This window comes from Rhinolophus ferrumequinum, chromosome 9 (assembly GCF_004115265.2).
Source record: "Rhinolophus ferrumequinum isolate MPI-CBG mRhiFer1 chromosome 9, mRhiFer1_v1.p, whole genome shotgun sequence".
In the NCBI taxonomy this organism is placed as follows: Eukaryota; Metazoa; Chordata; class Mammalia; order Chiroptera; family Rhinolophidae; genus Rhinolophus; species Rhinolophus ferrumequinum.
Window position 1 is genome coordinate 10,232,250 of NC_046292.1, and position 26,568 is coordinate 10,258,817.

The window sequence follows — 26,568 nt, forward strand, 5'->3', positions numbered from 1 at the left end:
CAGACACGTCAGCAGCCAGGGTCCCTCCTTTGTGAGTGTTCCTCTGGAGAGGGAACCTCCCCAGCTAGCAGATGGATACATTTGCAAGTAAAGTACCCATGGAATGACATACAAGATGGGAAAATATAAAGAAAAACTCTTGGTTGACAGAGTACATTGGCACCCAAGATATGGCCAGCAGTGTACTTTGTAAATCATAGCTCTTTCACCAAAGCGTAACCGAGGGCCACCATGTTGCACCACTCCAGGCTCACCGTCCGCGTGGATGTCGCCCCCTGGAGTTGTGCAGGACATAACCTGCAATGAATGCCCTGAATTAACTGTTAGGTAATAACACGGAGTCTGTGCCTCAGCACCTGGCGTGGGAAATGGAAGTCACAAAGTCAGGTGTGCCTGCCATATTGTGGTTTTTGTTTGTTGTTGCTTTTTTTAGTGCTTTCTGAGTTACAGGAAGGGAGGTGTGGAAACCAGCTGTCCTAGTCACAGTGGCGGTGTTCTTATAAAGCAGCAGGGTTAGGAAACCTACATCACCCGAATGCATAAACCATGTCTTTCTCGGTCCTGAAATACGGCAAATCTAATGGAAATGCCCAGAAGAAAGAACAGGTTGGCCCCACCCCCTTCCTGGTGCATGGCATGGTTCCATCAGCAATGACTCACAGTCAGGCTCCGGGCTAACCTTGACACAGGGCCAGCAGGGAGCTCCACAGTGCTAAACATGGCCTCCCATCTTTGGGCTTCCTTAGGCCTGCTTTGCCCAGTTCCCAGTCCAGCCAGACTCTCCCAGGTGACTTGTGGACACCGCCCTGTGTCCTTCATGCAACGTCGTGACATGGTCCAACATAAAGAGCGCCCTCTATGGGCTTGTATTCGTCGCTGCTCTCTGCTGTACAGTGAAGAAGCAAGGATTCCACAGACCCAAGCTCACATTCCGACTGCAACTTAACCTTTCTGAGCTTCAGTTTCTAATTTCTGCCCACCGGGTACTCATTCATCACAGGTCCCCTTTCCCCCTTCAGAATTTGTATAGAGGTTGTTAGGACCACCCCTGTCATTGTATGAACTGATGCCCAATCATCTATTTATTCAGTATGGACTCGTGTATTTATTGTATTATTTGGGTTATAATCCAACCTACAGTATCTATTTTGTTGCCCAAACTAGTCCAGCTTTGGCCACTTTCAGGTTGGTTGCTGTGTCCTTTGAATGGCCCCACACTTTTATTTTGGGGCAGTTCCTTTCCAATATTACAAGATGTGCCAGGCTTATAGTGTATTTTCCTCTTTTCAGTCCCAGAATCAGTCAAAGGTCTTTTCCCTTACGCTCTGTTTACCAGTTGTTGGGTTCAGTTGGCAAACACCTACAGTGAGTACCAGGCAATTGGCTGGGCACAGCCAGTGACTGGTGGTCAATGTTTGCTGATCAACTGAAAAAAACGTATGCATATATAGCATAAGGTTTACTGACGTCAAGAACGTGGAGCACATTCTTTACAGATAATAATAAAATAGACAGCGTTTTTTTCTTGTAAATTCCATACGACCAGTTGAGTCTCACGGAATGCTTTCATTGACTTTGGCTGTGAACTCTTACATCCACAGCCAACCTATCATTGCAACTGACAGATGAGTGACTTCCCGACCTGAACATTGGTGGGTATTTTTGGTGGCATGTACCGTATGAATGACGCTGCCGTGAGGGAATTGTCCATGTTCCTAGTAAATCCTGTTTCCAGGTACCCCATGTGACGTCTTGTGGTCTTCACACCATCTATTTTCTTTCGTTAACGTGGAAAATCTCCTATTCTTTACTAACCATTCCTGGAAGATCCTTTTGCAAGTATGGAAAGCAGGACTTCAAATAACCCAGAAGCTCTAAGAGCACAGGATTTTGGAGTCAAACAGCCTCACCACTTCCTGGCTGGGGGACTTTGGGCAAGTCACTTGACCTGTCTGAGCTTCAGTTTCTGAATCCACAAAATGGGGATGAAAATGCTCCCCCTACTCCAAGGTTATTCTGACAATTACACGAGACCACTTATATCTGAAGCCCACAGCATAGTCTCTGGTATATGTGTGCCGTATCTACATGTTGGTTCATAGCCATAGCGTATCAGTGATTACTTATAAACAGCAGAGCATGTGACAGGCTCTCCAAGGGCAAGGTCTTCTTCCCCACTTCTGGGGCTTCCTGGCAGAACGCGTGTGTCCTGCGGGCACCCTAGGCAAAAACTACCTTGATGTTTTTTTAGGGTACCCCATTCACCCTGCCCCCTTTACAGGGTTAGAAGCAGATGTTGAAGTGATAACACAAAGAACAAGTAGATAATCTGAAAAAAAAGGATTGTGATTTCTTGAGTAAATCATTGACCGGTGTTTGTTCAAGCTGATAAAATTCAGCAGTGGGTATAGTCACGGTTAAATCCAGGTGGCTGACAACCTGCTATTTTAAAGATAGTGTGGAAGAAATCAGGACTGTAACATATGTTCCCTCAAAAACAAAACAGAAAAACCAACCATGCAATATACCACAGAGAACAGAAAGGGGAAAAAAGAGAAAAGACATTAGCATGTATTTTTGAACTAAAGGTTCTAAAGACAGGCTTGATAACTGACCTTGACCCCAAGCTTCGTATACATTCTAATGTGAGCACAGCCCCAGAGCTAGCTTGTAATGTGACTCTTTTTCTTAGTTTGCTTTTCCCCTGCCTGTGTCCTTATAGTTACCAGCGGTAATTTCTGAGAAAACCTTGATAGAGCAGGCCTGCTAACTAGAAAAACCAACTTTAACCTTCCAATTAAAGCTACCCTCGTTCAATAAGCTTTAGGGTTGGGGGGGTGGGGAAACAAACTTGATTTTTCATTTTTGAACCCAAAGAGCCCTTTGGAGTCTTTGCTATATTTACACATCTTGGGCACCTTCCCCTTTTGAGGACTCTGTCTGTGTGGGCTCTGTGTGCTGCAAGCGTCCAGCTCTGACCCACCTCATGGCGCTGAGCAGTTCCAGGTAAAACCCCGGCCAGAGCTCAAAACCAGCCCCCCTAGTTGCACCCCCTTATTCACAGCAGCATAGTCACAGTAGCCAAGAGGTGGAAATAACCCAAGTGCCCGGTACTGAGTGGATAAACAAAATGTGATATACACATACAGTGGAGTATTATTCAACCGTAAGAAGGAAGGAAAATCTAACACGTTACAACACGGATGCACCAGGAGGGCATTATGCAAAGTGAAATAAGGCAGTCACCAACAAATACCGTATGATTCCACTTATGTGAGGTACCTAGAGTAGTCAGATTCAGAGACAGAAGGTAGAATGCTGGTTACAGGGACTGGGGTGGGGGAGGGATGGAAGTTGTTTAATGGGAATAGAACAGGGGTGTCAAAACTGCGGCCCGCGGGCCAACTGCAGCCCGCAATCCATTGTTAATTGGCCCACACCAAATTCCAAAAATATATTTAGTTTACTTAAATAAACCAGGTGAGGCAATACGTACTTCACCTCGAGTGAGTGGCCCGGCTGTGTGTGTATTTTACCGCATAGGGCCCTTGGTAAAAACCGTTGAAAAAAGTTTGGACACCTCTGGAATCGAGTTTCAATTTTGCAAGATGAAAACATCCTGGAGATTTGTCTAACAGCACTGTGAATATACTTAACACTACGGAACTGTATACTTAAAAATGCCTAAGATTATACATTTTATGTTGTATGTTATTTACTGCAATTTAAAAAAAACAACAACAGCTTCCCTTTGTCCATGTCCCAGCTCCACTCCCTTCATGCTGGCTCCATTCTCAAGGTCACTCCAGATCCTAGTATCCAGCCAGGTCTTCCTGGGTCTCCTTGGCTTTGATTGGCTCCCATGCCCCACTGCTGAACCAATCACTATGGCCAGGGAATTCGATTGGCTGATCGCTTAGCGCTGCCCACAACAATGAGGTCAGAGAGGAAGGGGGATTTCCCCCAGAACCTCCAGAAGAGCTGAGCGGGTGCTGGTCTGTCCACTACAGACCGGGAGCTCCTGCGGCCTGTGACACGGCCCCTCCCTTTAGCACCCTTGCAATTAGTTGGTGGTGAAGCACACGTACCTGAGCACCCCCAGCATGAAAGGGAGTTCCTCCACCCTACCAGTAGTCCCTAGGTTTGTTTTCCAGCAGGCTGAGGTAACGCACATTAGAATTTACCCCTGCTCACTTTCAGCCCATTCATTCAGTCAATCTGTATCAAACCAATGGAAAAGGGTGATAAGGATGCTGGGACAGACGTCCCCAGGCTTGATTTCCCCGAACAGTGTTCTCACTGCCTCCAAGAAAGGGTCTTCAGGGGAGCACACAGGAGTCTCGCCTTGCCGGAAAGACTGTAGCTAAAAGATCGGTTCAGGAGCCTGAGTAAGGGGGGACCTTCGTCTGAAGTTACAGGAAGGTCTCCCTGCCAGTGCTCCCTTGTGTGTCTCTGAGCTCATCTCTGCCGGCCACAGAAGGAGAACCGCGACCCTGGGGAGAATCTATGTGTGGCCCTACGTAGGCAGCAAACCTTTGAACTTAGCTTCTGACTTGAAAAGTGTGTTTTTTCTGGAAGAGAACTGGGAGAGAAAGAGACAAAGACAGGAGAGACTGAAAGGAAGAGGAGAGAAAAGACGGGGAAAGAGAGAGAGAGAGATGTCAGCAGACCTTGATCCGCATTCCCTCTCCTTCACTACCGGCAAGTTCCTTAACCTCCAAGGCTCATTAGTGAAACAGCAATAAGGAAACCTGCCCCCCTGAAGGGCTGTTGTGAGGTACAGACAGTCAAGTGCGAGAAATGATATAAATGACGGCACTCGCCCATCTCACTGCTTAACCACTAGGCACAGGGAGAAGCCACCACTAAGCATTAAACCAACACAAAAGCCAGCTGTCAGCTCCCCACTCAGCATTTGCTTCTCTGTGGTGAGATGGTTTTCCATGTGGTCTTCATCTTAAGTAACTATAGACATTGCCCCGAGATAGATGAAGAGAGGTTCCCTGGATAGATATTATGGAGCATCTGCCAAGAATCAGGGGTGGTGCGTGATGAGAATCAAAGGTTAATGAGACAGACGGGGTCCCTGCCACCCCTGAGCTCTCGGCTTCAGAGAGCAGAAGTGCCAGGGGGACCCGCAGTGCAGATGGCAAGAAAGCAGGCTGTGGGGTCCTGGCAAGTTGGGCTTGAATCTCAGTGATTGGCTCATTTTTTCTGTCATCCGATAGGCATTTATTATAGGTGTAGAGGATACGTGGGGGACACAATAGGCCAAAGCCTTTATCCTCTTAGAGGTGACATTCTGCCAGCTCAGCAGCTCACTAGCAAAACTAGTACCTTGGGGAAGTCACTAGGTCTTACTCAGCCTCAGTCTCATCAAAGAGTGTCGGGTGGATTTAATGAGTTAATGCATAGAAACCTCTTGGCAGGGTGCCTGTCATGAAACCTGCACCCAATAAATGGAGTGGCAGTGTGCAGTGAGACCCCATGGTGGGGACCACCATCCCAGTCTTGGAGAGAGTCAGGGAGGGCTTCCTGGGGGAGGTGACTTATAAGCTGAGACCTAAGGCTGGGACAAAGGGGTGGAGACCACCCCAGCTGATCGTAACCTCCTGTGACCCTCTTATCTGCCCCTGCAGGTCTCCTTCCCATGGGTGAGGGGCCCAGCACCTTGGGTAAGGCCACAGTCACCTCACCCGAACCAGACACCCTCGCCGCCACAGATGCCCTTCCACCCAGGCATCCAGCCCACGGCAGTGCAGAAGAGCTGGTCCCAGGGATTCCCCAGACCCACCCTAGTCACACCTGCCTCCCACAAGCGGCCTGTGAGCGCCAGCGGAAAGATATTCTCCTTCGGGGTGGATACCACCCACCGGTCCCCCATCATCAAGCAAGGTATTCGGGGCACGTCCACTGGTGGCTTCAAGGATGGGTTTATAGGTATGAGGATGGGTCTTGTGTGTCACTTATTTTCTCTGACTCTGAAAGTAGAGCATAGTCAACTGAAAAAATTGGGATAAACAGGAAGTAAGAAAACAATTAAAGATCAGCTGTCACCCTTCTCACCTGATTTCCCCCCGTGGTCTTTTTGGTGCAAATCCCTCTAGACTTTGTGCTCTGTCCATGCGCACATGTCAGTACCTCTGTGGTGAGTGTGTGTGTGTGTGTGTGTGTGTGTGTGTGTACACGTATATATGAATGTGAACCCAGCAGGATCTACATTTACACATGTTGACTTAGATGTGCAGAAATATTGGCAACTGAAATCCTCCTTGCCTTAGGAGGTTTTTAAATATTTTATTACCATTTTCGAGATGAACGGAGACTGAGGCTTATCGAGGAAAATTGCTTCCCCAGAGGTGACATATTCAATCTCATCTAATGTTTTTCAGTCACATTTAAGGCGGGTTATCTCGGTGACTGTCACCACAGCCAGGTCACTTTGGGGACACACAGCCTTCAGGGTTTCCTTCCCTCACCCTCTCCCCCTGGAAGGCCTCGTGGCATTTGGGAAGGAGACTCCCTGTCTGCCACGGTCCTGTTGGCCTCACCAGCCTCACGGGCAGAGTAGTGGGGTTGACTCAGTCCCTGGTGTGATGCCCAGGTTTTCTCCTCTGGCCTCTGTGTCCCGGCCCCAGACCCCTCTGAAACCCCAGGTCTCTCAGTGGCTCCACGCCCTCCCCTGGTCTCACTCAGGACCGTTCACCTAGTCACCTCCCGCAACCATGCAGATAGTAGTTATTACTGGGAAATACACAAACGAAGGAGTAAATGAAATGTACCTCTGCAGTTTGCATCATTGTCAAGTGATCCTCACGTACCTACCACCCACATTGAGAAATTATTCAGCCATTTCTCCCCAACATTTTCATATGAAAACCTTCAAACATACAGCAAAGTAAAAAGAGGTTTACAGAGAACCCCCCTCCACCTAATTCTACCACTAACGTTTTTCCGTGCTCTTCATTGCATACCTATCAGTCTGTCCATCCTCCTGTTCATTCATTAATCCACCTTATGTTTGATGCATTTCAAAATAAATTGCATACATGTGTAGTCTTCTCCCTAAATATTTTAGCCTATATACCATTAAGTGGAGTTCAACAGTTTTTGTTTTACATCAAACAGTTTTTTGATGTAAAATTAACATACCATATATATTAGCTGTCAATTGTTGCATAACAAATTCTCCCAAAATTTAGCAGCTTAAAGCACAAATAAAGCATTGTCCTAGTTCCTGTGGGTCAGGAACTTGGGAGCACCTTAGAGAGTGGCCGTAGCTCACAGTCTCTCGTGCAGCCAAGCTAAGGCCCGGCTGCAGTTCTCTGAAGGCTCATCTGGGGCAGGGGTATCCGCTGCTCCCGAGACGCTCCACTCACATGGCTGTGGGCAGGAGGTCTCCACTCCTCACCACAGGGATCTCTCCAGAGACCTGCTGGAGTGTCCTCACAACCGGCCAGTTGGTTCCTCCTGAGTAAGTGTTCCCAGAGAGCAAGATGGGAACTGCAGCGTCTCTTAAGGTCAAGCCTCAGAAGTCACTCTTTGTCATTTCTGCAACATCCTATTGGTTACACAGTCAGCTGTGTCCAGTGCGGGAGGAGACTACACGTGGGCCTGAATACCAAGGGGCAAGAATTATTGGCCGTCATCTTGGAGGCTGGGTAAACCCAAGTGAGTGTGGAGCTTTGTTTTCTCAGCTATTTCTAGAGAGACCAACTCGTCTCGCTTTGCCTGACACTTTCCTGGGGTTGGCACTGCAAGTCCCCCATGCCGGGAAACTCCTCAGTTCCAGGCAAACCAGGACAGTTGTTCACCTTAACTGTTTCATCAGGCATTTGCTCCCTCGTTCATGAGTTCACCATACTGGGGGCCTACTACTATCGTGAGGGTTGTGTGCCCTAGAGCCAGACCATCCGGGTCAGACCCTGACTTTGCCCCTTTCTGGATGGGATGTGTGGCCTCAGTCTGTGCCTTGGCCCCCCATGTTTCAGCAGGATTAGCACTAGCACCCGCCTCACAGCATTTGTGAGCACTAGCGTTTACACATGGAAAGCACTGGTGGCCGCCAAGCCTTTCATGAGTTATTAGTTATGAATATGGGCCAGGCACTGTGCTCTTGTTCTCAAACACTATTCCTGGGCACCTTTCCCCACCAGTGCGTACGTAACAGAATCGAGGCTGGTGGAGGTTCACACTGGTGTTCAACCTCTTTCTAGCCGTGAGCTTGGGCACAGTTTGCACATCTGTAAAACAGGATTAGTAAACTCATTTTGAGGGCCACGGACTGAGACATGGTCCCCAACCACATAGGGAGACCAACATGAACAAAATGATCACAGAAAGACATCTGTAAAGTGACAACACCTGGCAGGACAGGTACCTGGTGCCCCTTGAGCTATAGGACCTGACTTAGTTGAGGGATCAGGAAGGTGTTCCCAAAGGAGTGGCACTCAAGCTGAGTACTGTTATAAAAGGCAAGTGACATTCAGTGCATAGGGGACAGCATTCCAGGTGGAAGGGACTGAGTGCCGGGCCGTGTGGAGGGTGAGAGGGGTGAGGACATGGTCAGCGTGATGAAGGTGTGCTCCCGGAGGAACGTGGCTCGAGACCACCTAAAAAGTGCAATGAAATATGATAGCCAGTATGAGGCAGGGGGCGGACATGGCCCAAGGTCTGGCCACACCAGGAGGTATCTGACTTTGGATGCGTTTGTCATCACAGGGAAAACAACTTGGGCATAACTGAGAAGGGTTCTGCTTGTTTGGGACCTGGTGGGGAGGAGGTGGAGGCAGGGGGGTAGTCATTGGCTCTAAAATGCATCAATAAAATATGCAGAATCAAAATGAAAAAAACGTCCACAAATGTGACGGTGTATACTTCATTAACTGTTAATGTTAGCACTCATGAATGTTTCATTACCTTTGAAAACAAGTGGTTCAGTTTCTCTCTTCGTAAGAAGAGAAAAATGAGCCCAGAAATTTAAAATACAGTGTTCAGAGCCAAGTGATCTCAAAACCAGAATTATAATCCTTTCCAAAGTATCTATACCCCCACAAAAAATATCTATTCAGTGTTGATGTGAATAAATTGTGGTATGTTTGATGTGATACAGAGTGGGGCTTCCAAACATAGCAATACCAGAACCCCTGAAAGTCACTTAAACAGCCCTTGTTAATATTGGGGGTGAATTAAAAAATCAGGAAAACCAAATGTCTGTCAAGTGGATTCTAGTTAAATGCATTTTGGCACACTTGTAAAATGGACTACAATGCTACTATTAAAAGAATGCAGTATACCTACAAATAGTGACATGGGAAGATGTTTTTGATATATTTTCAGGTGAAAAAACAAACTGGAGAAAAATCTGTGCAATATAAATACACTTTTTTGTCTTTTTGAAGATGTAATTGCAGTAAGAAATAGCTAACATTTAGTGCTAAATGCTGTACATCAGGGACAGGAAACTTTCTCTGTAAATAGTTTAGTTTTTGTGGGCTATATGGTCTGTGTCACTACTTACTCAATTCTGCCATTGTAGCTGGAAAGCGGACACAGACAGTATGTGAATGAATGAGAGTGGCTGTGTTTTAATAAAACTTTATTTACAAAACCAGGCGGAGGGCCAGATTTGTCCCTAGGGCCATAGCTTGCCAACCCCTGCTCTACATCATTTCATTTGATCCTCAAATAGCCCCTTATAGCAGAGACTGTTAGCGTCCCTAAATTATATAGTGGAAACTAAGGCGTAGAGTGAGTAAATGACCTGCCCAAGGTCATTGGCTCTTATATGTGGCATAGAAAAAAGTCTGGAAAGAGACACATCAAAGTGAGTCAGCTTAGTTAACACTGGGAGCGAGGAATGAGGTCGCTCTTTCCCTTTCTAGTACGTCTGTAATGCTTTCGCTTTTTTCCCCCAACGAACTTATACACCACTTTGTAAATCTTTAATTGTATAAGATGTAAATCTCAGCAGGAAATGAATGTGAAGGTTAATCTGAAAATATTCTTCAGGACCTTAGGGAAACTCACAGTGTCCTCTGCGTTCCCTTTTGCTCTTGTGTGTTAGTGTGGACCAACGCCGTGGAAGTGTCAGAACAGCCAGTGGCCAAGGGAATTCCCGGAGCAGGACCTTCCAGGGAGATTTATGTGGACCAGGACCTGGCCCAGCAGGATAAGGTGAGAGGGCTCAGGGGAAGGACAGAGCTACAGCAGCCAGACAGACTGCAGAGGGATTGCCACCGCCTCTTGTTGTCTGTGGCCGAGAAGCGCCCTTTTCACTACTTCCAAGAAACCACCTCCTACTCTCAGGACGTTCAACTAAAACGGGTAACTGCTCATTTTATCCCAAATAAAAACATCTACAACCACAGTATTGAGCACCCACCATGCGCACTACCACATCCTGGGCACTTGACAATCAGTGAGCTCATTAAGCTTCATGGTCTTCAAAATAGATTGTATCCCCCTCACTTTACAGATGAGGGAACTGGTGCTCAGAGAGGTTAAGTAACTTGCCCGAGGTTGCACAGTGCGAGGGGCAGAGTTGGGATTCAAACCTAGCTCTGGTGAACTTCTAAGCTGGTACTTCTAACTCCCACATAGTACCTGTTTGGTCAGCCATGAGTGATGGGACAGTGGTGGGGAAAACACATTTCCTAGCAGGAAGAAGTGAGCACTGAGGTCCTCAGAGAGGACTGAGTGAGAGAGAGAGAGAGCGAGAGCGAGAGAGAGAGAGAGAGAGAGAGAGAGAGAGAGAAAGAGAGAGAGAGAGATTTGTTAAAGAATCAGAGAGCTTTGGAGAGTGAAGCAGGAACTGGAACCAGAGCTCAAGCAATTGGGGAAGGGTCCAGTTTGATTTCTCCCTTCAAGAAACCTGAAAATCACCCTAAAAGAAGCGGTCGTGCACCATCTTGCTTTACTTAAGGCCCAGGGCCTGAGCCAGCAGCACCTCTCGGAGTCCGTGAGGAGCAGAACCAGCTGGGGTGCTTGTTAGACACGGGAATGTGCAGCTTGAGGTGGCAGGTGATTCCGGTAGGTGTCCCAGACCAGACTTTGAGAAATGTGGCAGTGAGATGAGAAGCCAGGCTCGGATGGCTGACCAGTCACCCACGGCTGTGCAACAAGCCACCCCAAAACTCATGCTTAAAACAGCAGCTTATTATTTCTCAGGATCTCCAGGTTGACCTGGAAGGTTCTTCTGCTGGTGTCCCCGGGCCTCGCTCATATAACTACAGTCAGCGGGTGGCCTCTTAAGAATTTACATGGAGAGTACCCAGCATCCCTTCCACCACATCCAGACTTAGGGGGTGGGGGGAATAGACTCCACCTCTTGATGGCAAAAGCTGCCACGTATTTGTAGCCATGTTTCAACCCACCCCAGTTGTTAAGCTGGAGATATAATGTAACCACATTTATATTTTGTTCTATTTATGAGTCATTTATGCCCTGACTTGCTGGGACTCCTTCAAATACAAGTGACAATGAACAAATTAGCTTAAGCCAAAAAATGACAATAGTTTAGTGGTTACCAGAGGGTAAGGGGGGCGGGGGTGGGAGCTGAGGGTAAGGGGGATCAAATACAGGGTGATGGAAGGAGAACTGACTCTGGGTGGTGAACACACATTGGGATTTATAGATGATGTGATACAGAATTGTACACCTGAAATCTATGTAATTTTACTAACGATTGTCACCCCAATAAATTAAAAAAAAAAAATGTAAAGGCATTTATTGGGCCATCTTATTGGGAAATTTAAAGGCCTGCACTCTTCAAGCATTGCTAGATTCAGGAGCTCAAATGATGTCATCAGAACTCTGCCCACTACCAGTCTCTCCCCCGTGGACACCACGTCCCTCAGAGTTTGGCTTTCTATAGCAGGCTGACTTCGTGGGTCGGAAAAGACACACTCAACCAAGCAAGCCCATACGTTTCAAGTTTATGATCCAAAAGGAGTCAGGATCCTCTCCCTCCGTAACTGACATGTGACATCTCTGAGAAAACTGATTGACCAGACAGGGACACTTGCACAGGGGGAGGTGGTACAAGAAGGAGCAGAGCACCCCATTTCCAGTCCTACCAAGACCACATGGAAGGGGGAACACTGTACCAAGACCTCAAGGAAGCGTGTGGGATCCTCACCCAGAAAGGAAGAAACCACAGCTGGGCGCCACGTCCTGCAGGCTTCTTTATATTCCAGCACCCAGCACAGGGCCTGGCACATAGTAACTGCTCAATAAATGTTTGTTGCATGGGGGTGGCCAGTTAGCTCAGTTGGTTAGAGCGTGGTGCTCTAACACCAAGGTTGCCGGTTCGATCCCCACATGGGCCACTGTGAGCTGCGCCCACCTTAAAAAAAAAAAAGTTTGTTGCATGAATAGTTAATAAGCACCTGGATGAGGAACTTATAATGGGTGGAACAAGGGAAGCTGCCCAGGAATACAGAGTGCTTGATGCTGTCCCTTGACGTTTCGCCACAGGCATTTGCAAAGAACCAAAGAAATACCCTTGGCAGTAGTTGGTAATGCCGGATGGGCTCCCTTGTGACCAAAACCCTGTCCTTCCCCAGGTCAGGGAGCTGGAAGGTCATGAGGCTGATCGGTTAGCTCCCCAGGCAATGAGCTGGCCTAGAAATTGCCCACTTACTTCCTTCTAACTGATGGAAAATTGTTGGAAGAGCAGGAATTCCTTTAAAAGCAGAAATTCTGTAGCTGCATTTGAAAATGCATCTGGGAATTTTTTTTTTCCAGTCTGTCTGACATTTTATTGATGACTTCTGGTGAGACGTTTGAGAGACTTTTCTTTTTTTTTTCCTTTTTGGGAAACCTCACAAATTCTTTGGCTACAGAGCTTTTTTTCTTGGAGAGATGGAGGACTGGGTTAATTATACCTGTGGGTAAAGTCAGCCAGCAATTTTTTTTTTCCCCAGCCCAGAATTCACATGAATCCACACAAATAAATCACCATTTCTGTCTCATTTACTTTCCAGGTTCAGTTACTGGAATACATTTTTATATGAACAACCAAAAGGGGCAGGGAGTATCAGGAGAGAGAAAAGAGAAAAGAAATATTTCAGAATGTACTAAATTTTTGAAGTTAAAAAATAGCCCTCATTACAGGCAGAATGTTGTTGAATAGAATGTCATTCTCCTAATTACCTTTCCTAAGTCCCCAGTGTACTGGGCTGAATATTATAAATAAAAATAGCATACATAAACTTCCTAGCAACAAAAATTCCCAACTGGGATGGTTGTTCTCAGTATAATTTTAGGAGAAAGAGAAGTTTTAGTACCTGTGAGGCATAAGCATCCATTTACAGGAGTCTACATACTAGATCATTTTAACCATACTCTTGTCTCTGAGAGGTTTCCCAAGTGACAGAGACAGCCACGAAAGTCTGCCTTTCCCCCTCCCTACCTGCCCTCACCTTCCCAAAAGAATTACACCGTGTTTTTCCTATTTTTTTTTTTTGAAGTGGTCTCAGCCTTGCCCCAGGACACACACCTAGTAAACTTCCCATCTGGCCTCTACCCAGGATGAAATAATTCTGCTGCTGGGAAAAGAAGTCAGCCGCCTCTCGGATTTTGAACTTGAATCTAAGTACAAGGACGCCGTGATCGCAAACCTGCAGAACGAAGTGGCCAGCCTGAGTCACAAGCTGGCGGAGACCACCCCCTCCAGCCAGAGTGAGAGGGTGATGTCGCAGAAGTTTCAGGGGCTGGACGAAGACATCGATGCCAAACAGAGAGAGATCCAGGCCTTGAAAAGCCAGGTAGGGCTCGGAGATACGTCGATCGAGGCCTTAGAGTCACGACTCAGGGTGACAGCTCTGGTAGACAGGGGCGCCGCCCAGACGGTTAGAAAAGGGGTGGTCAGTGCAGCACGGTGGGTAAGAGCACACATCCCAGGGATGAGAGACTTGGCAGGTTCCCAGCCCAGTAAAAACAATATTAACTTTACTAAGCACCTATCACATGCAAGTCCTTTAGATGCTTAGTTAAACCTCACAACCCCGTGACACATACAGATGAGGAGATTGAGCAGGCTCAGAGACGCCCAGGAACCTGGTACAGCTTGCACAGCGAGTTAGTGTGGAGGTACAATTTGAACTCAGGTCTGCCTCCTTGCAGACCCCATGTTCTCATCCCCGCTTCATATTTCCACCCAACTCTGTCGCTTCAGTGACCACCTGTGACCCATCCAGCGCCAGCAAGAAAGAGCTGTGGGGAGTTAGCTAGAGACAGGGAGACAGAATCCTCAGTGTTCCAAACACTGAGGCCTTTACCAAATCCTGAAGGTGGTTGCTGGCTCCCTCGTGGGGAATTTCATCGAACAAAAATTCTCCACCTGGCATTCCTGGATTTGCCAGGCATGGTCTTTCTCTTGAAACTAGACCCCACTTTATTTTTTTTAAATGACTACTTTAAAAGTGGCCGTAGATCTTGTACATAAAGTATATCTCAACAAAGTTGATAAAGGAAGAAACCAGCCACTGAGGCATGGCCTCGGTGCGTAATGCTGCTTAAAACCGTGGTCGTGTTTGGGTCCTCTGTTCTCCGGTCCCCTGTCACTGCTTTTCCCTTCTACAACCAATTTGAGGTACACAGAAAAGGGCGTGGATTGTGTGTCCTTCCAGAGCTCTGAAAGGACCATGTCTGTTCAGTCATTCACTCATCGATTCATTCATCCATCCATTCATTCATTCATCCATTTGTTCATTCATAGGAGTGCCTACCCTGTGTCATGCCATCTTCCGGGCCCTGGGAATTCAGCAGAGAACGAGGCGTATGATCCTCGCCTTCCCTTGATTACGTCCCAGTGAGGAAGGCAGAATAAACAAATGAACAAATATGCGCTCTAACATTTAAACGAACAAAGGACTGTCCTTTGGACCTGTTGTTGAAAAATAAGGAGAGTAGCAGGTGCTACGGGGGCTACTCCTGCAGATAGTTACCTTGACGTGTAACCAACTCATTCATGAGCATCTTTTTCTTGATCTGAACCAGTTTGGCCACTGGATGGAGAAATACCCCTTTCAGTTATTCTCCCATATCAGAGCTTTCCTATGCGAGTGACTCGCCTTGTCCGGGTACATGGACCAGGATGAATAATTCCCACATATCTTTTTTTATTTAGTTGAAATGTATTCGGCATATAGCACGGTGCAATTCCCACAAATCTTTGGGTGTCATCAGGTCACAACTTGAGTGTTGTTTAAAGTGGCTAATGATATCTGGAAAAGGGGTTTTTGTACAGAAAAATTATCCAGAAATAATTACACTGACTCATCATCCTGTTGCCTTCCCCTACTCCTTGATCTTCATTTATACCTGAAGGAGACTATTTTATAACAAGGCATATCCGACCTAGAGGGTGCAGTTTTTTGAGCTCAAATTGAGTTTCTTCCACGCACGTTTCGGTTTCTTAAATACTCTGTCGCCTGCGGAACATTCAGCCAGAAGTATAAGCCACGTGGTGGGTTGATTTATTGGTCTGATTATTTTACACGGTCTCCGTGGTCCCTCTGACAGTATTACGTAATGATTTGCTCTCAAACATCTTCGATCCACCGCAGTATCGCTAGAAAATGCTTCGCTCCGTGAGCTCTTGTCCACCTGTGCCAATTAGCAGCGAAATTATCCTTGGAAGCAATCACTCCTCCTAGCGCCATTAACTTTCTTAGAATTCAGGGTATCGCACACGTTAAACTTCTTGCTATTTATGCCAGTTGTAGACAATAGGGGTATTTATTTTGGTAGCGAAAGAGAAGGAGTTTGAAGACTATTTGGAATTTTCTCACCATCTGAAATCCTAAAACTCCGATACTTAGATTGCAGTATTTTATGTTTCAGAAGCACTGGAGTCTGGGGCGGGTATGTTTTCCCATCCCTTCTGGAAGTTTGTGTTGTGCCCCTGGTATCATGCAAATAAAAGCATTGAACTGAAAAGAGCTAGAAAGATTTTTTTTAATTGTTCCAAGTACCTTTTATGGAAAAGTTGCATTTCCCCCACAGAGAACAGTAAGAGGTAAAATAAATTTTTTCACTCCAAGGTTCCAAAGCACAAATGTGCAAAAGTATAGTCTTGGGGAGGGTGGGGGACAGAGTGACCTCTGTCCCCCCCTTCTAGCATTACCCCCCTCCCCAATGTCTCAGATGCCCCAGGGAAAAAGTAAGTGTAACTGTCCCAAATGTCATAGAATCTGAACCATGGTGGTGTATGAAATGAGTCAGAAAATGAAATGAAACCTTGATGGTTCTCTTACTTCTACCAGAGTAATGATGGCAAGATTTTCAGGGACAGAAACCAAGAACAAAGACCATGTGTGCCCTCTGGTGGCGAGGTCCTTACCCACATTATGTGAGCAGGCCCCACCTCTGTCATTTTTTTTGTGCTCTGCCTACAACATGATGTGACAGGTAACAGGAATTCCTACAATACGTTTCCTCTTAATAACAATTACCCTGGTGTTTCAGTGCGCCTAGACAAGGCTCACACATGCACGAAAGGTATTACTCGTCTACCTTCCCCCGAGACAGATGAGAGAAGCCGAAGCCAAAACATATGGTAGGTAGGTAGTCAGGTGACAGGATAGTCACAGCTGATACCTGCGTGCCGTGTGCCAGGCATGATCTGAGCACTTGTACACATCCGAACAATTGAAATACTTTTGACTATCAGGTTGGGACCATCATCACCCACTTACAGCATGAAAAGTTGAGACAGAATTTAGAGTCCTCCCCATGTTCACACCACCTGGAAGTAGCAGCGACAGAATTTGAAGGCCGCATTTACAGACTCTGGCTTTCACTGCTGGTTCCTAGAGCCGTGCGGCCAGGTGGAAAGACCTGGAACCAGGCAGCTAAAAACTCCACCTCTGACAGGCCGTGTGACCCTGAGCAAGCGACCTCGCCTCTCTGAGTCTCAGTTTGCTCACTTGCAAAATGGGAACAGTAATGGGACCATCCGCCTTGCATGACACTGTGAGGAGCTAAGGAAGAAGTAGCATCTGTGAACGGGCGGAAGTGTTCTGTGCAATATAAACGATGGTTATTAGCATTGGAGCGAATTAATTTTGTAACCTGCTCCCCTCTCTTGAACTTCGCTCTGCGTCCAATCAGTGCTGAATGGTCTGGAACCAAGGGCTGGTCTGTGTATGGCTCGGAGTCCAAAGGCCGTAGGAAGGCTCGTTAGGGGTCAGGTGTCGTCAGTCCCCAATGATAGCTGTGCCTGAGCCCATGTGGGCACAAAGATAACATTCCTGTTTTGATTGCATATGAAATGGCGGTCACTGAAGGAGCAGGCCCCCTGTTGTCCCTTCCACTAGTTAAAGCAAAAAGGCTTGGTTTCCCAACACCCCAACCCAAGATCAGTCCGACTCTTTCCGTTCCACCTTGGAGAAGTACCAGTGTGTACGCCAGGCCTGGGCTGCCCTCCCTGCCACCCTGCTGACTGTGTGCGTGTTGTCTCTGCCCACAGGTCAGTGAGCTACAGAAAGGCTACAGCCAGGTGCTGTGCCAGACCCTTTCGGAGAGGAACTCGGAAATCACATCCCTGAAGAATGAGGGTGAGAACCTGAGAAAGGACAACGCCATCACGTCAGGTGAGCTCTCTTAGGAGTCAGCCCAGAGCTGCCACCCTCCCCCTCATTCCAAGGCCGGGACAGACATCACCAATCAACCACTACACCTTTGCTCACTGAACCGGGTGCGGCCTCAGAGATCTCAGCAGCCCTTTCAGAAGCCAGTGTCAGTGAATTGCAGCTTGCCCACAAGCGAGGTTTAATGCCATCTGGTTTGAGTCGGGCAGGGCCTGATAAATATTTGAGTGAATGTTATCTCTTAGTTAGAAGGTCCATGGAGCACCGGCCTCACCAGGGAGAACACAGGATGTTATGTGGCTTGGGCCAGCCTGCCATGAATACAAACTACAATGTGGACAAAACGGGGTCACTGCTGTAAGGCACCCGTCGTCTTACCCCTCTCACCCTAGTACACTGGGCCCGAGTGGAAACATTTTTCTAATTGGCCAACAGAAGTAGTTTCATACTAAAGAACTTGGATGGCAGAAGGGCAGATAACGCCTGGTCCAGGGCACAGCTGTTTCTTAGCCTGGACTCCATCATTCATTCAACATGTTTATGGAGCACCTACTAGGTGCCAGGTCCTGTTCTACATGCTGGGGAGAGAGCCCTGAGCAAGGCAGTCAGATCACCATACTGACAGGGCTCACATTTGGGAATGGGCCACAGACAGAAACAAGTAAATAGATGATTAAACAGCCCATTTCAGAAAAAACTGGGCAACATGGTGGGTGAAGTGCTTCAGGGGGTGGAGCGAAGGAAGAATAGCTTTATGGGTGGGCAAGGACAGGTCTCTGAGCAGGTGAAAGGGGGAGCAGTCAGGAGACCAATGGGAATGGTGTTCCAGGCAGAGAGATCGCAAGTGCAAAGGCCCTGGGGTCACAGCAAGTTGATCGTGTTGGGAGTAGCGCTGGAGTGATCGAAACCAGAGGGCTATGGGAGGGAGGGGCGAGATCTCAGGAGGAGTCGGGGGACTCCCAGCACCCTTAAGTCCCATCACCCTTATTCTAAGAATACTCTTAGAATAAGGGTGATGGGAAGCCATTGGGGTTTTTTAAGCAGAAAATGACATGTCTAGAGACCTGAAGAGGATGGGGCCATTAAAAGAGAAAGAAGGGAAGGACAGAAGCAGGTGGTGGGGAGCAGGCAGCGAGTCTGGGTTGGGCATATTGCTTCTACAATGCCCAGTATCCAGCAGGAAATGTGTTCATTGCTGTAAGAGCCAGGCATAGCATTGAGCCATGTGTGGATCTCCGTCTCTGTGAATCTGTGCTGTGCCCCGGGCCAGCCTGACCTCTGGCTTTTCCTCTGCCTCGTTCTCTACATACACACCCCACTCCTCCCCCACCCAGCAGGCCTCTGCTTATGTTCCTCGCTAACTTGGAATATCCTGAGCACCTTCGAAGGGCCCGGCGCTGCTCTGGGCACCAGGAATACAAGGATGAACTCACTGGGCCCTCGCCTTCCTCCCCTACACCTGCTCACCAGATCTCATCCACGCTTCCAGCCTGTCCCAGATACCACTGCGTCACTTTGTGTGGTCCTCGGACCAGCAGCATCAGCCTTCCCTGGGCCCTTGTGGGAAATTCAGAGCCTCAGGCCTCAGCCCAGACCTCTTGAATCAGAGTCTGCACTTTATGAATACCCCATGTATTCCGTATGCACATTTCAAGTTTGAGAAGCACGAGGCTGAATTATGCTGCAGTAACAAATAGGCCCCGAGTCTCAATTGTCCACAGTTGGCTGACAGCAGTGGTGATGACAATAATTTTTATTGCCTCTTTGACCTCTGTGAGTTTTTGGTGTTTTTTTTTTAAACAGGGATGGTGTCATCTTTGAAAAAAGACATGTTAGCAAAGGACGAGCAAGTTCAACAACTCAGACAGGAAGTGAACCAACTAAGAAGTGAGAACAAAGAAAAAGGCTGCCAGCTTGAAGCCCTCAGCTCCAGAGTGAGTGATGGCGTCATCATCCTACTGCAGCTGTCAGGCCAATAGGAGACACACTCGTCTCATTTACCTTGGGGTCCCCTCCCCCAAATGTTCCTGCCTCCTCTCACCCCTTGGTGAGGTGAGGCCAGTGCCCAAGGGCATAGGGAGGATAGGTACTGGGTGCTTCAAACGCCCACCTGGAAAGATAAAAGCTGGGGGGCCGAGTTCTTTGCATGTTTTTAAAGAACATCACGTATGTGGCTCAGAATAAGCAAGAGGTATATTCAAATCCAGCAAACGCTTCTGACACCTTTTATAAGTTGGTTTGTTGAATCCCAAGAACAAACGTGTTATTAGCATGTCTTGCCACTGCAAGGCTTAATATTACAACAGAACAGGATCTCTTGCTGGGCAAGCAGGACCACGCCGGCTTCGTCATGGTCCCGGCCACCACTGGTTTTTGTGGCAGAAGCAGAAGGTTTGAGGGTCCAGATGCAGACATGCTGACTCTCATTTCTCCCTTTAGACTTTAGAGCGTTAAGAATTCCTCTGTGTAAAGTGAACTTAGTAGGCAGTTAGGAGCTTTTTAAATGTAACTTTTGACTCCTTGCAAGTTTTGCCTTCAGTCCTGACTTTAGAATCCTCATCCTATAGGATAAGACTTCTCTGTGTTTGTAGGATTTTCCTGTTTCGATGAGCCAAGATAAAATGTGATGGCTTTCATCTCGGGGGGGCAACTCAGAGAGATTCACGGCGGCGGCGGCTGAGCTAGCTCTGTGTCTGCAGGGGTGCCCGGGTGGGAATAGATCTTGAAGTTCCAAAGAAAAGGCAGAAGAAGTAATATCTGGTGCTTAGTACGAGACCCAGTTTGGAGCTGGCGAAAGGCAGAGCCTGAGCTTTGGGGTCAGACCCACCAGGGCCCAACCCCAGAGCTTTATTTTACTGTAACCTATTTGGCCTCCATTTCCCCATCTTTGAATTGAGGATAGCAAAATCGTTTTTGAAGAAATGGGAAGCTGATTTTAATTACGCTCTCCTGCCTCTGCCCCTGCTCGGCCTCCTCACCCAGCCCTCTGCCTTCATTTGTCACGAGCACATGGACTTCCTAGGCTCCTGTGGTCCCTGTTACATGTGCAGTGTGTGTGTGTGTGTGTGTGTGTGTGTGTGTGTTGGGTGGGTTGTCCAGCTGATGCTAAACAGCACCTGTTTGGCTATTCTACTTCCTGAAGTGCATTTGCATTATTTTTCTCCCCATTTCTCCTTCCTCCTTGACCTCGGAATAAGGTCTGCCTTCTTTTCTAGCCTGTGCCGTCCATCAGCACACAGGCTCCTCCCCACCAAGGGAATTGCTCTCGGGAGCATTTGGAATGCCCATGTTGTTTTAAATTATGTATGTCATGGTGTTCATTTTAGAAAAATAAGTAGATGATATTAGAAACAAAAATTTAAAAAAGACAATAAAGGAAATGCTCCTTCGAGAAATCAACATTAATATTTTAATATATATTCTTCTGGTCTTGTTTCTATATAGTACCTAGAAAGAAGAAAGAAATCATATATGTGTGTGCGTGTGTGTGTGTATATATATCATAGTGAGTTTATACTGTGCACATTTTAAATTTTTAAATGCTAACTGTTTGCCTGTGCTAATAAATAAAAGCTCTCGTCATTGGTCTTAAAAGCTGCGTCATAGTTTCCTGACGTACACGATACAATGAGGCGGTCTCCTGTTGTGGGACACTTGGGTTGTTTCTTTTCTTTTTCTGTTGCCAGCAGTGCTGGGAAACACATCCTTGAACCTACAGATCTCTGACCTCGCTACTCATTGTCCTTAGGGTACATTCCTGAAGTGGGAATTGGGGGCTGTGATTGGATTAAACCGCAGAAAATGCTCTGAGGGGCCAACTAGGGACGTGGGCCCCCCAGACGACGCCACGTGGCCCTGTTGTCTTTTTTCTCTACAGTGCTCAGTACTGCAAGAGGAGTTAAAAAAGGGAGAAGCTCAGAAGGAGCATCGGGAAGCCCAAGAGAAAGAGTTAAAACTCTGCAAATCCGTGAGTTGAACTTCCTCATTCCTGGGTATCTGTAGAAATGCTAGACTTTGACCTTCAGGCTTTGGGGGAAGAGTCCTTGGCCCATTAGATAGCACAATCTCTAGGGCGTTATGATCATTTATTTTGTGGATGTAGTTTCATAATTCTTTGATGTGCTGCCTCTAGCCTCAAGGATGAAATAGGTGGAAAGACCATGGAAAACATACTCTCCCAGGATTCTCTGGGCAGTTGGTTCCAGCCCCCTCACTGGACTTCCGTTGGGACTGGACTGGGGTTGGGATGGGGACAGGAATGGGAGATGGCCAGCTGGACACCACATGCTGCCAGAAATTCCCTGTGGTCCTTTGAGTCTAGACCTGTGATGCCCAAACTTTTATGTCCCACTGTCACACTTTTATCATAGCCACGGGCACAATTATTGACACAAAATTACTAAGTATTTTTTATTGAAATACATCAATTGTACACCAATTTATAAAACCAAACAAAAAGGCTTCTTTTGCCTTATATAGGTGACTATAAAACTAACTACAATGAAAATATGTAGTTAGGAAAACATTCACTTCCTTGGCCAGCGGGACCCACCGTATGTCACCAGGCACACAGGCTCCATTTGCTGGGACGCATGGTGCCTCAGACACCGGGAGTCACGCTTTTCTCCACGTCGGGAGCATTTCTATGCTCTGCCCCAAATGGGAAAAAAGAAAAATGTCATTGTTCTCTTCTTCCAAACGGTGCCCATGGTGTCTCCCAAACAGCCCTTATTTAGATTGATCTCAAAAATACACCCCAAGAAAAGAGATTCTAATGACTTGATGGGTAGCTTGGACTGTTCAATCCAGGGTCCATGCGGATTTTCAAACAAAACTAATCATTTTTCTGTACCCAATATCAATTGAAAAAAAAGTTTCCTTTGCTCTACAGATGTAGAATTTTCCCCCAACGGAAGGGATTAAGCTAATACCAGACTAGCCTTAATGAACCGATGAAATGAGTTCCAAAGATTCGGACCTTTCAGCCCCGAACGCGGCTTGTGCCACCCCTCAGGGAAGTTGACGTCCCTGTTGTTGAAACTCTTTCAGCAAATCCAAGACCTGGAGAAGGAAATAAAGAAGCTCAGGGAGGAGCTGAAGAAGAGTAGTGCTGAGCAGAGCATGATCTCCAAGACACTTCGAGAAAAGAGCAAGGTACGGCCTGGGCAGCGTGGGTGCAGTGAGCGCCCTGGGCCAGGGCTCCGCACGCATTGTCTCCATTAGTCCTTACCATGACCCTGTGTGGTCTCTACTGGTGTTAACCCCATTTTACAGGTGGGAAAACTGAGGCTCACGGGGGTGAAGGATATTACCCATATTCACTCAAATAGAGTAGTTGTGGCAGAACTTGAACCTAGGTCTGTAACTCCAAAGCCCCCATGTGACACTTGAATCCAGTCACAGATCTGTGACTCCAAAGCCCCCATGTGTCACCATTACCCTGGACTGCCTTCAAATTTTACTGTAAAATTATCCAGAAAAGAATTGATCCATTAAATCAAGTTTGCCAATGACGTGGTTCTAATGTAAGTGCTCTTACTGATTGTTCTGTCTGTGTGTTTTCTTAAAATACCATCATGATCATGGATTTGGGTATTTCTTCTTTTAATATTGCCAATTTTTGCCTTTTGTATTTTGAGGCTGTGTTAATAAGTGCATATAAATTTAGAATTTTAATACTTCCTGTTGGAAAAAACCCTTTGATCATCATAAAATGTCCCTGTTTATCTCTAGTAGTGTTTTTCCCTGAAAGCGTATTTTGTCATGAATGCAACTCCACCAGCTACGCGGGCTTTCTGTTGGTTAGGGTTTTCATGGCATATCTTTCTCACAATTTTTCGGTCTTTGTTTTAAGTTTTAGACCTATCTCTTCTGAATAGCATGTCATTTTTATAAAATCCAGTTTGAGTCTTTGTCTTTCAGCCCATTTGTATAAAACATAATTGCTGGTAGATTTGGGTGAACGCTGACCTTCTTGCTTAGCGCCAGTTGTAGTGTCTGTGGTATATTTCCTTTTCTCTCCTTTCCTGTGTTCTTTTGGGTTGGTTTTCCATCGTTCCATTTTTCTCTCTGTGAGCTTGGAAATGTTTCACTCTTTAATTCTTTCAGTAGTAGGAAGGCAATAGCATTCACCCTGACTTATGAAATCCAGTATCAATTGAGTTTTTCGTTCTTGCTAAAGAGTGGTCACGCTAAAGATTATAACACGCACTCTTGTGTTACCGAGATCCAGTATGGGTTGATCATTCTGCCTTCGTTCGTGACATGCAGTGACTTCAGAACACTTTAACTTCACTTACCCCTTCCAGATTTATATGCCACTGTTAGCGTCATCTAACCTATTATCTATACTTAAAACCCCAAATACATTGTTGGTCTTTTTATATATTCATATCCACACATTATCTTTTCCAATGCGTGTGTTTTCTGACCTCTGATTATCCATCTGGGATCATTTTTCTTCTGTCTGAAGAACACCCTCTAGTGTTTTCCTTCAACGTGGTTCAGCTGATGACAGATTATCTCGGTGGGGGGGGAATGTGTATGTCTTAAAATGTATATTTAACCTTCATTCTTAAAACACGTTTTGACTGAGTATTGAATTCTATGTTGGCAATTCTTTTCTTTCAGCAGCTTATAAATAGCACTGCGTACATCGTTCCATTCTTTTACCTCCTGTTGTTTCTATTGAGAAGTGATTGACAAGCCTGACTGTTGTACCTGTGCATAACCTCTTTTTTTCTCAGGCTGCTTTTAAGATTCTCCTTTCCCTTGATTTCCAGAAGTTTTATTATGACTTATCTGGGTGTGGTGGATTCATTTCCATTTGCCTTGTTCATAGGGCTTCTTGACTCCCTGGCTTGGTGCTTTGCGTCACTCTGGCACTCGGGGTACCTCCCGCTGGGCACAGAGGAGCTGCTGAAAGGCAGGCTCCTGGATGGAAGACTAATGGGAATACATTTGTGATAAATAATAACAGTGCAGATGATAGCTATGATTTCTCATGGATTAGGCACGATGCCAAGCATTTCATCTCTTTTCATCTTCACAGCAGCTCTATGATCTAGAAATTACCCTCATTTTAATCAAGGCTACTAGTTTCTACTACAGCAACTAGCCCAAGGCCACAGCCAGTAAGTGGCAAAACGAGACTGGAAGTGGGGTTTGTCTGACACCGGTGACTGTGGCAGAGCCACTAGCCACATGTGCCTGTTTACATTGAAATGTACCAAAATTAAATAAAATTCCTCAGTCACGCCAGCCACATTTCAAGTGCTTGATCGCCAAATGTGGCTAGCGGCTGCCATTCCAGACCACACAGACATGACACGTTTCCATCATTGTGGAAAGTTCTGTCAGACAGAGCTGCTCGACAGCTTGCTAACTCTCACAGTACCATGAAGAATGTTCCAGAAGGAAAAAAACTAGAGGCCAGGAGCCAGTTGTCACAGGCCAAAGGTTCTCAGTGCCCGACCAGGGACTTGCACCAGGGTGGGAACAGAGAAGTAGAGGGGCGGGGAGAGGGATCAGAGCGACAGGCTTGGACAATGCTCGGTGTGAGAGAGGGAGCAGGGCGGAGCTGGAGGTGACTCGGAGGCTTGGGGTTGAGGATGGGGTGGCCATTCAGTGAGATGGGGAACACAGACCAGGGCAGAGTCCAGGGTTGCACTTGGCTTTTGTAACGTATTAACAAGTCTGCTGAAATAAGGTCAGAGCACGCTTAACCTGGGAGGGTTGCTCAGGGAGGAAACTAGGCCTGGAGAGGTGAGATGGTGTTTCCAAAATAACATCACTAGTTAGGTACTCCCCCATTGTCCCACACCACCCAGAAGAAAACTCTTAAGGGCTTTACTGGGTCTTTTGTCACGTCTGTGTGACACCTCCCACTTCAGCTTATGGGGTTGTTTCAATACACAATCCTTTCACTTACTTAGGAGAGTTTGTGTCATTTCCCGATAGTGCCAGAGTCCTGGGCTACGCAGATGCTCCCAAAATGTTTGTTTGAGAATGAATTGAGCAGCTGCAGGGTCCTATAATGGCCAGCAGAGGGTAGCACTGAGCACCCCTAGGTTCCCCTCCAGTTGACTATACACCCAAGCAAGGCGGAATGAATAGACGAGCTTCCCCACTTTAAACACTTCCAAGAATGGATTCCACTGGCGAGTGTGCTAAAAGTGGTAACAACAAATAGTTATGCTAATAAACCAATAATAACATTTACCAAGCACCCTCATGGGCCAGTTACTAATGGCATTAGAGCAAGGCTACACATTGCTGTCCATGTTTATAGGTTACACCAATACCCAACACACTCACAAAGCCCTTAGGAAGTACTGGCACAAGTGTAAATATCCCGAATCTCCACAGCGCCTCCATGAAGCGGTACTAGTATCATTCCCATTTGACAGATGAGGACACTGAGTCACAGCGCAGTGAAATAGCTCTCCTAGGGTCACACGGCTTGTTAGAGACCAAGCTGGGATTGGAGTCTGAGGTCAGGCAAACGCAGCTGAGCCCAGGATGCAGAGCTCAGCCCTTTCCCCTAGGAGACGGAGCCATATGAGCCTGCCTCCGCCCCGGGCACGCCTGCAACCCCTGCCACCTGGGCTGCAGCTGTCCCTCCTCCTCTGGGACTCCCCCAGGCCATTAGACCTCCTAGAGGAATTTCCCAGAGTGCATTATGATCACATTAGCAGCAAGCGCATGCTTTCGTCATCCTTTCAGGTTGAAGAGAAGCTTCAGGAGGATTCCAGAAGGAAATTGCTTCAGCTACAAGAAATGGGGAACAGAGAGAACCTCATTAGAGTCAATTTGGAAAGGGCGGTAGGTCAGGTAGGCGTGCTCCAGCACCCCCTTCATTGGCCCGTGCTCCCCAAGGATTTTCTGCTCCCCAGTGGCTGGTGAGGAGGAAGTCGGCTGTGGTTTAATTCTCCCATTTATCTCATGGGAAGAAGCCTTGTGTGGCTTCTGC

The 26,568-nt window shown here is 46.9% G+C and overlaps 1 protein-coding gene across 12 annotated transcripts in view; it reads left to right on the forward strand.

Moving 5' to 3' along the window:
- Positions 1–26,568, forward strand: part of FHAD1 (forkhead associated phosphopeptide binding domain 1) — a 122,473-nt gene that overhangs the window by 35,241 nt on the left and 60,664 nt on the right. For 11 of the 12 annotated variants that reach the window (XM_033115852.1, XM_033115850.1, XM_033115854.1 and 8 more), the window contains exons 4-11: positions 5,640–5,895; positions 10,067–10,176; positions 13,533–13,769; positions 17,477–17,600; positions 19,401–19,531; positions 21,475–21,564; positions 22,647–22,751; positions 26,322–26,429. In XM_033115852.1, the coding sequence (XP_032971743.1) occupies positions 5,640–5,895; positions 10,067–10,176; positions 13,533–13,769; positions 17,477–17,600; positions 19,401–19,531; positions 21,475–21,564; positions 22,647–22,751; positions 26,322–26,429 (1,161 nt within the window). The remainder of the gene's footprint in view (positions 1–5,639; positions 5,896–10,066; positions 10,177–13,532; positions 13,770–17,476; positions 17,601–19,400; positions 19,532–21,474; positions 21,565–22,646; positions 22,752–26,321; positions 26,430–26,568) is intronic. The other variant, XM_033115856.1, reaches the window with a different exon arrangement.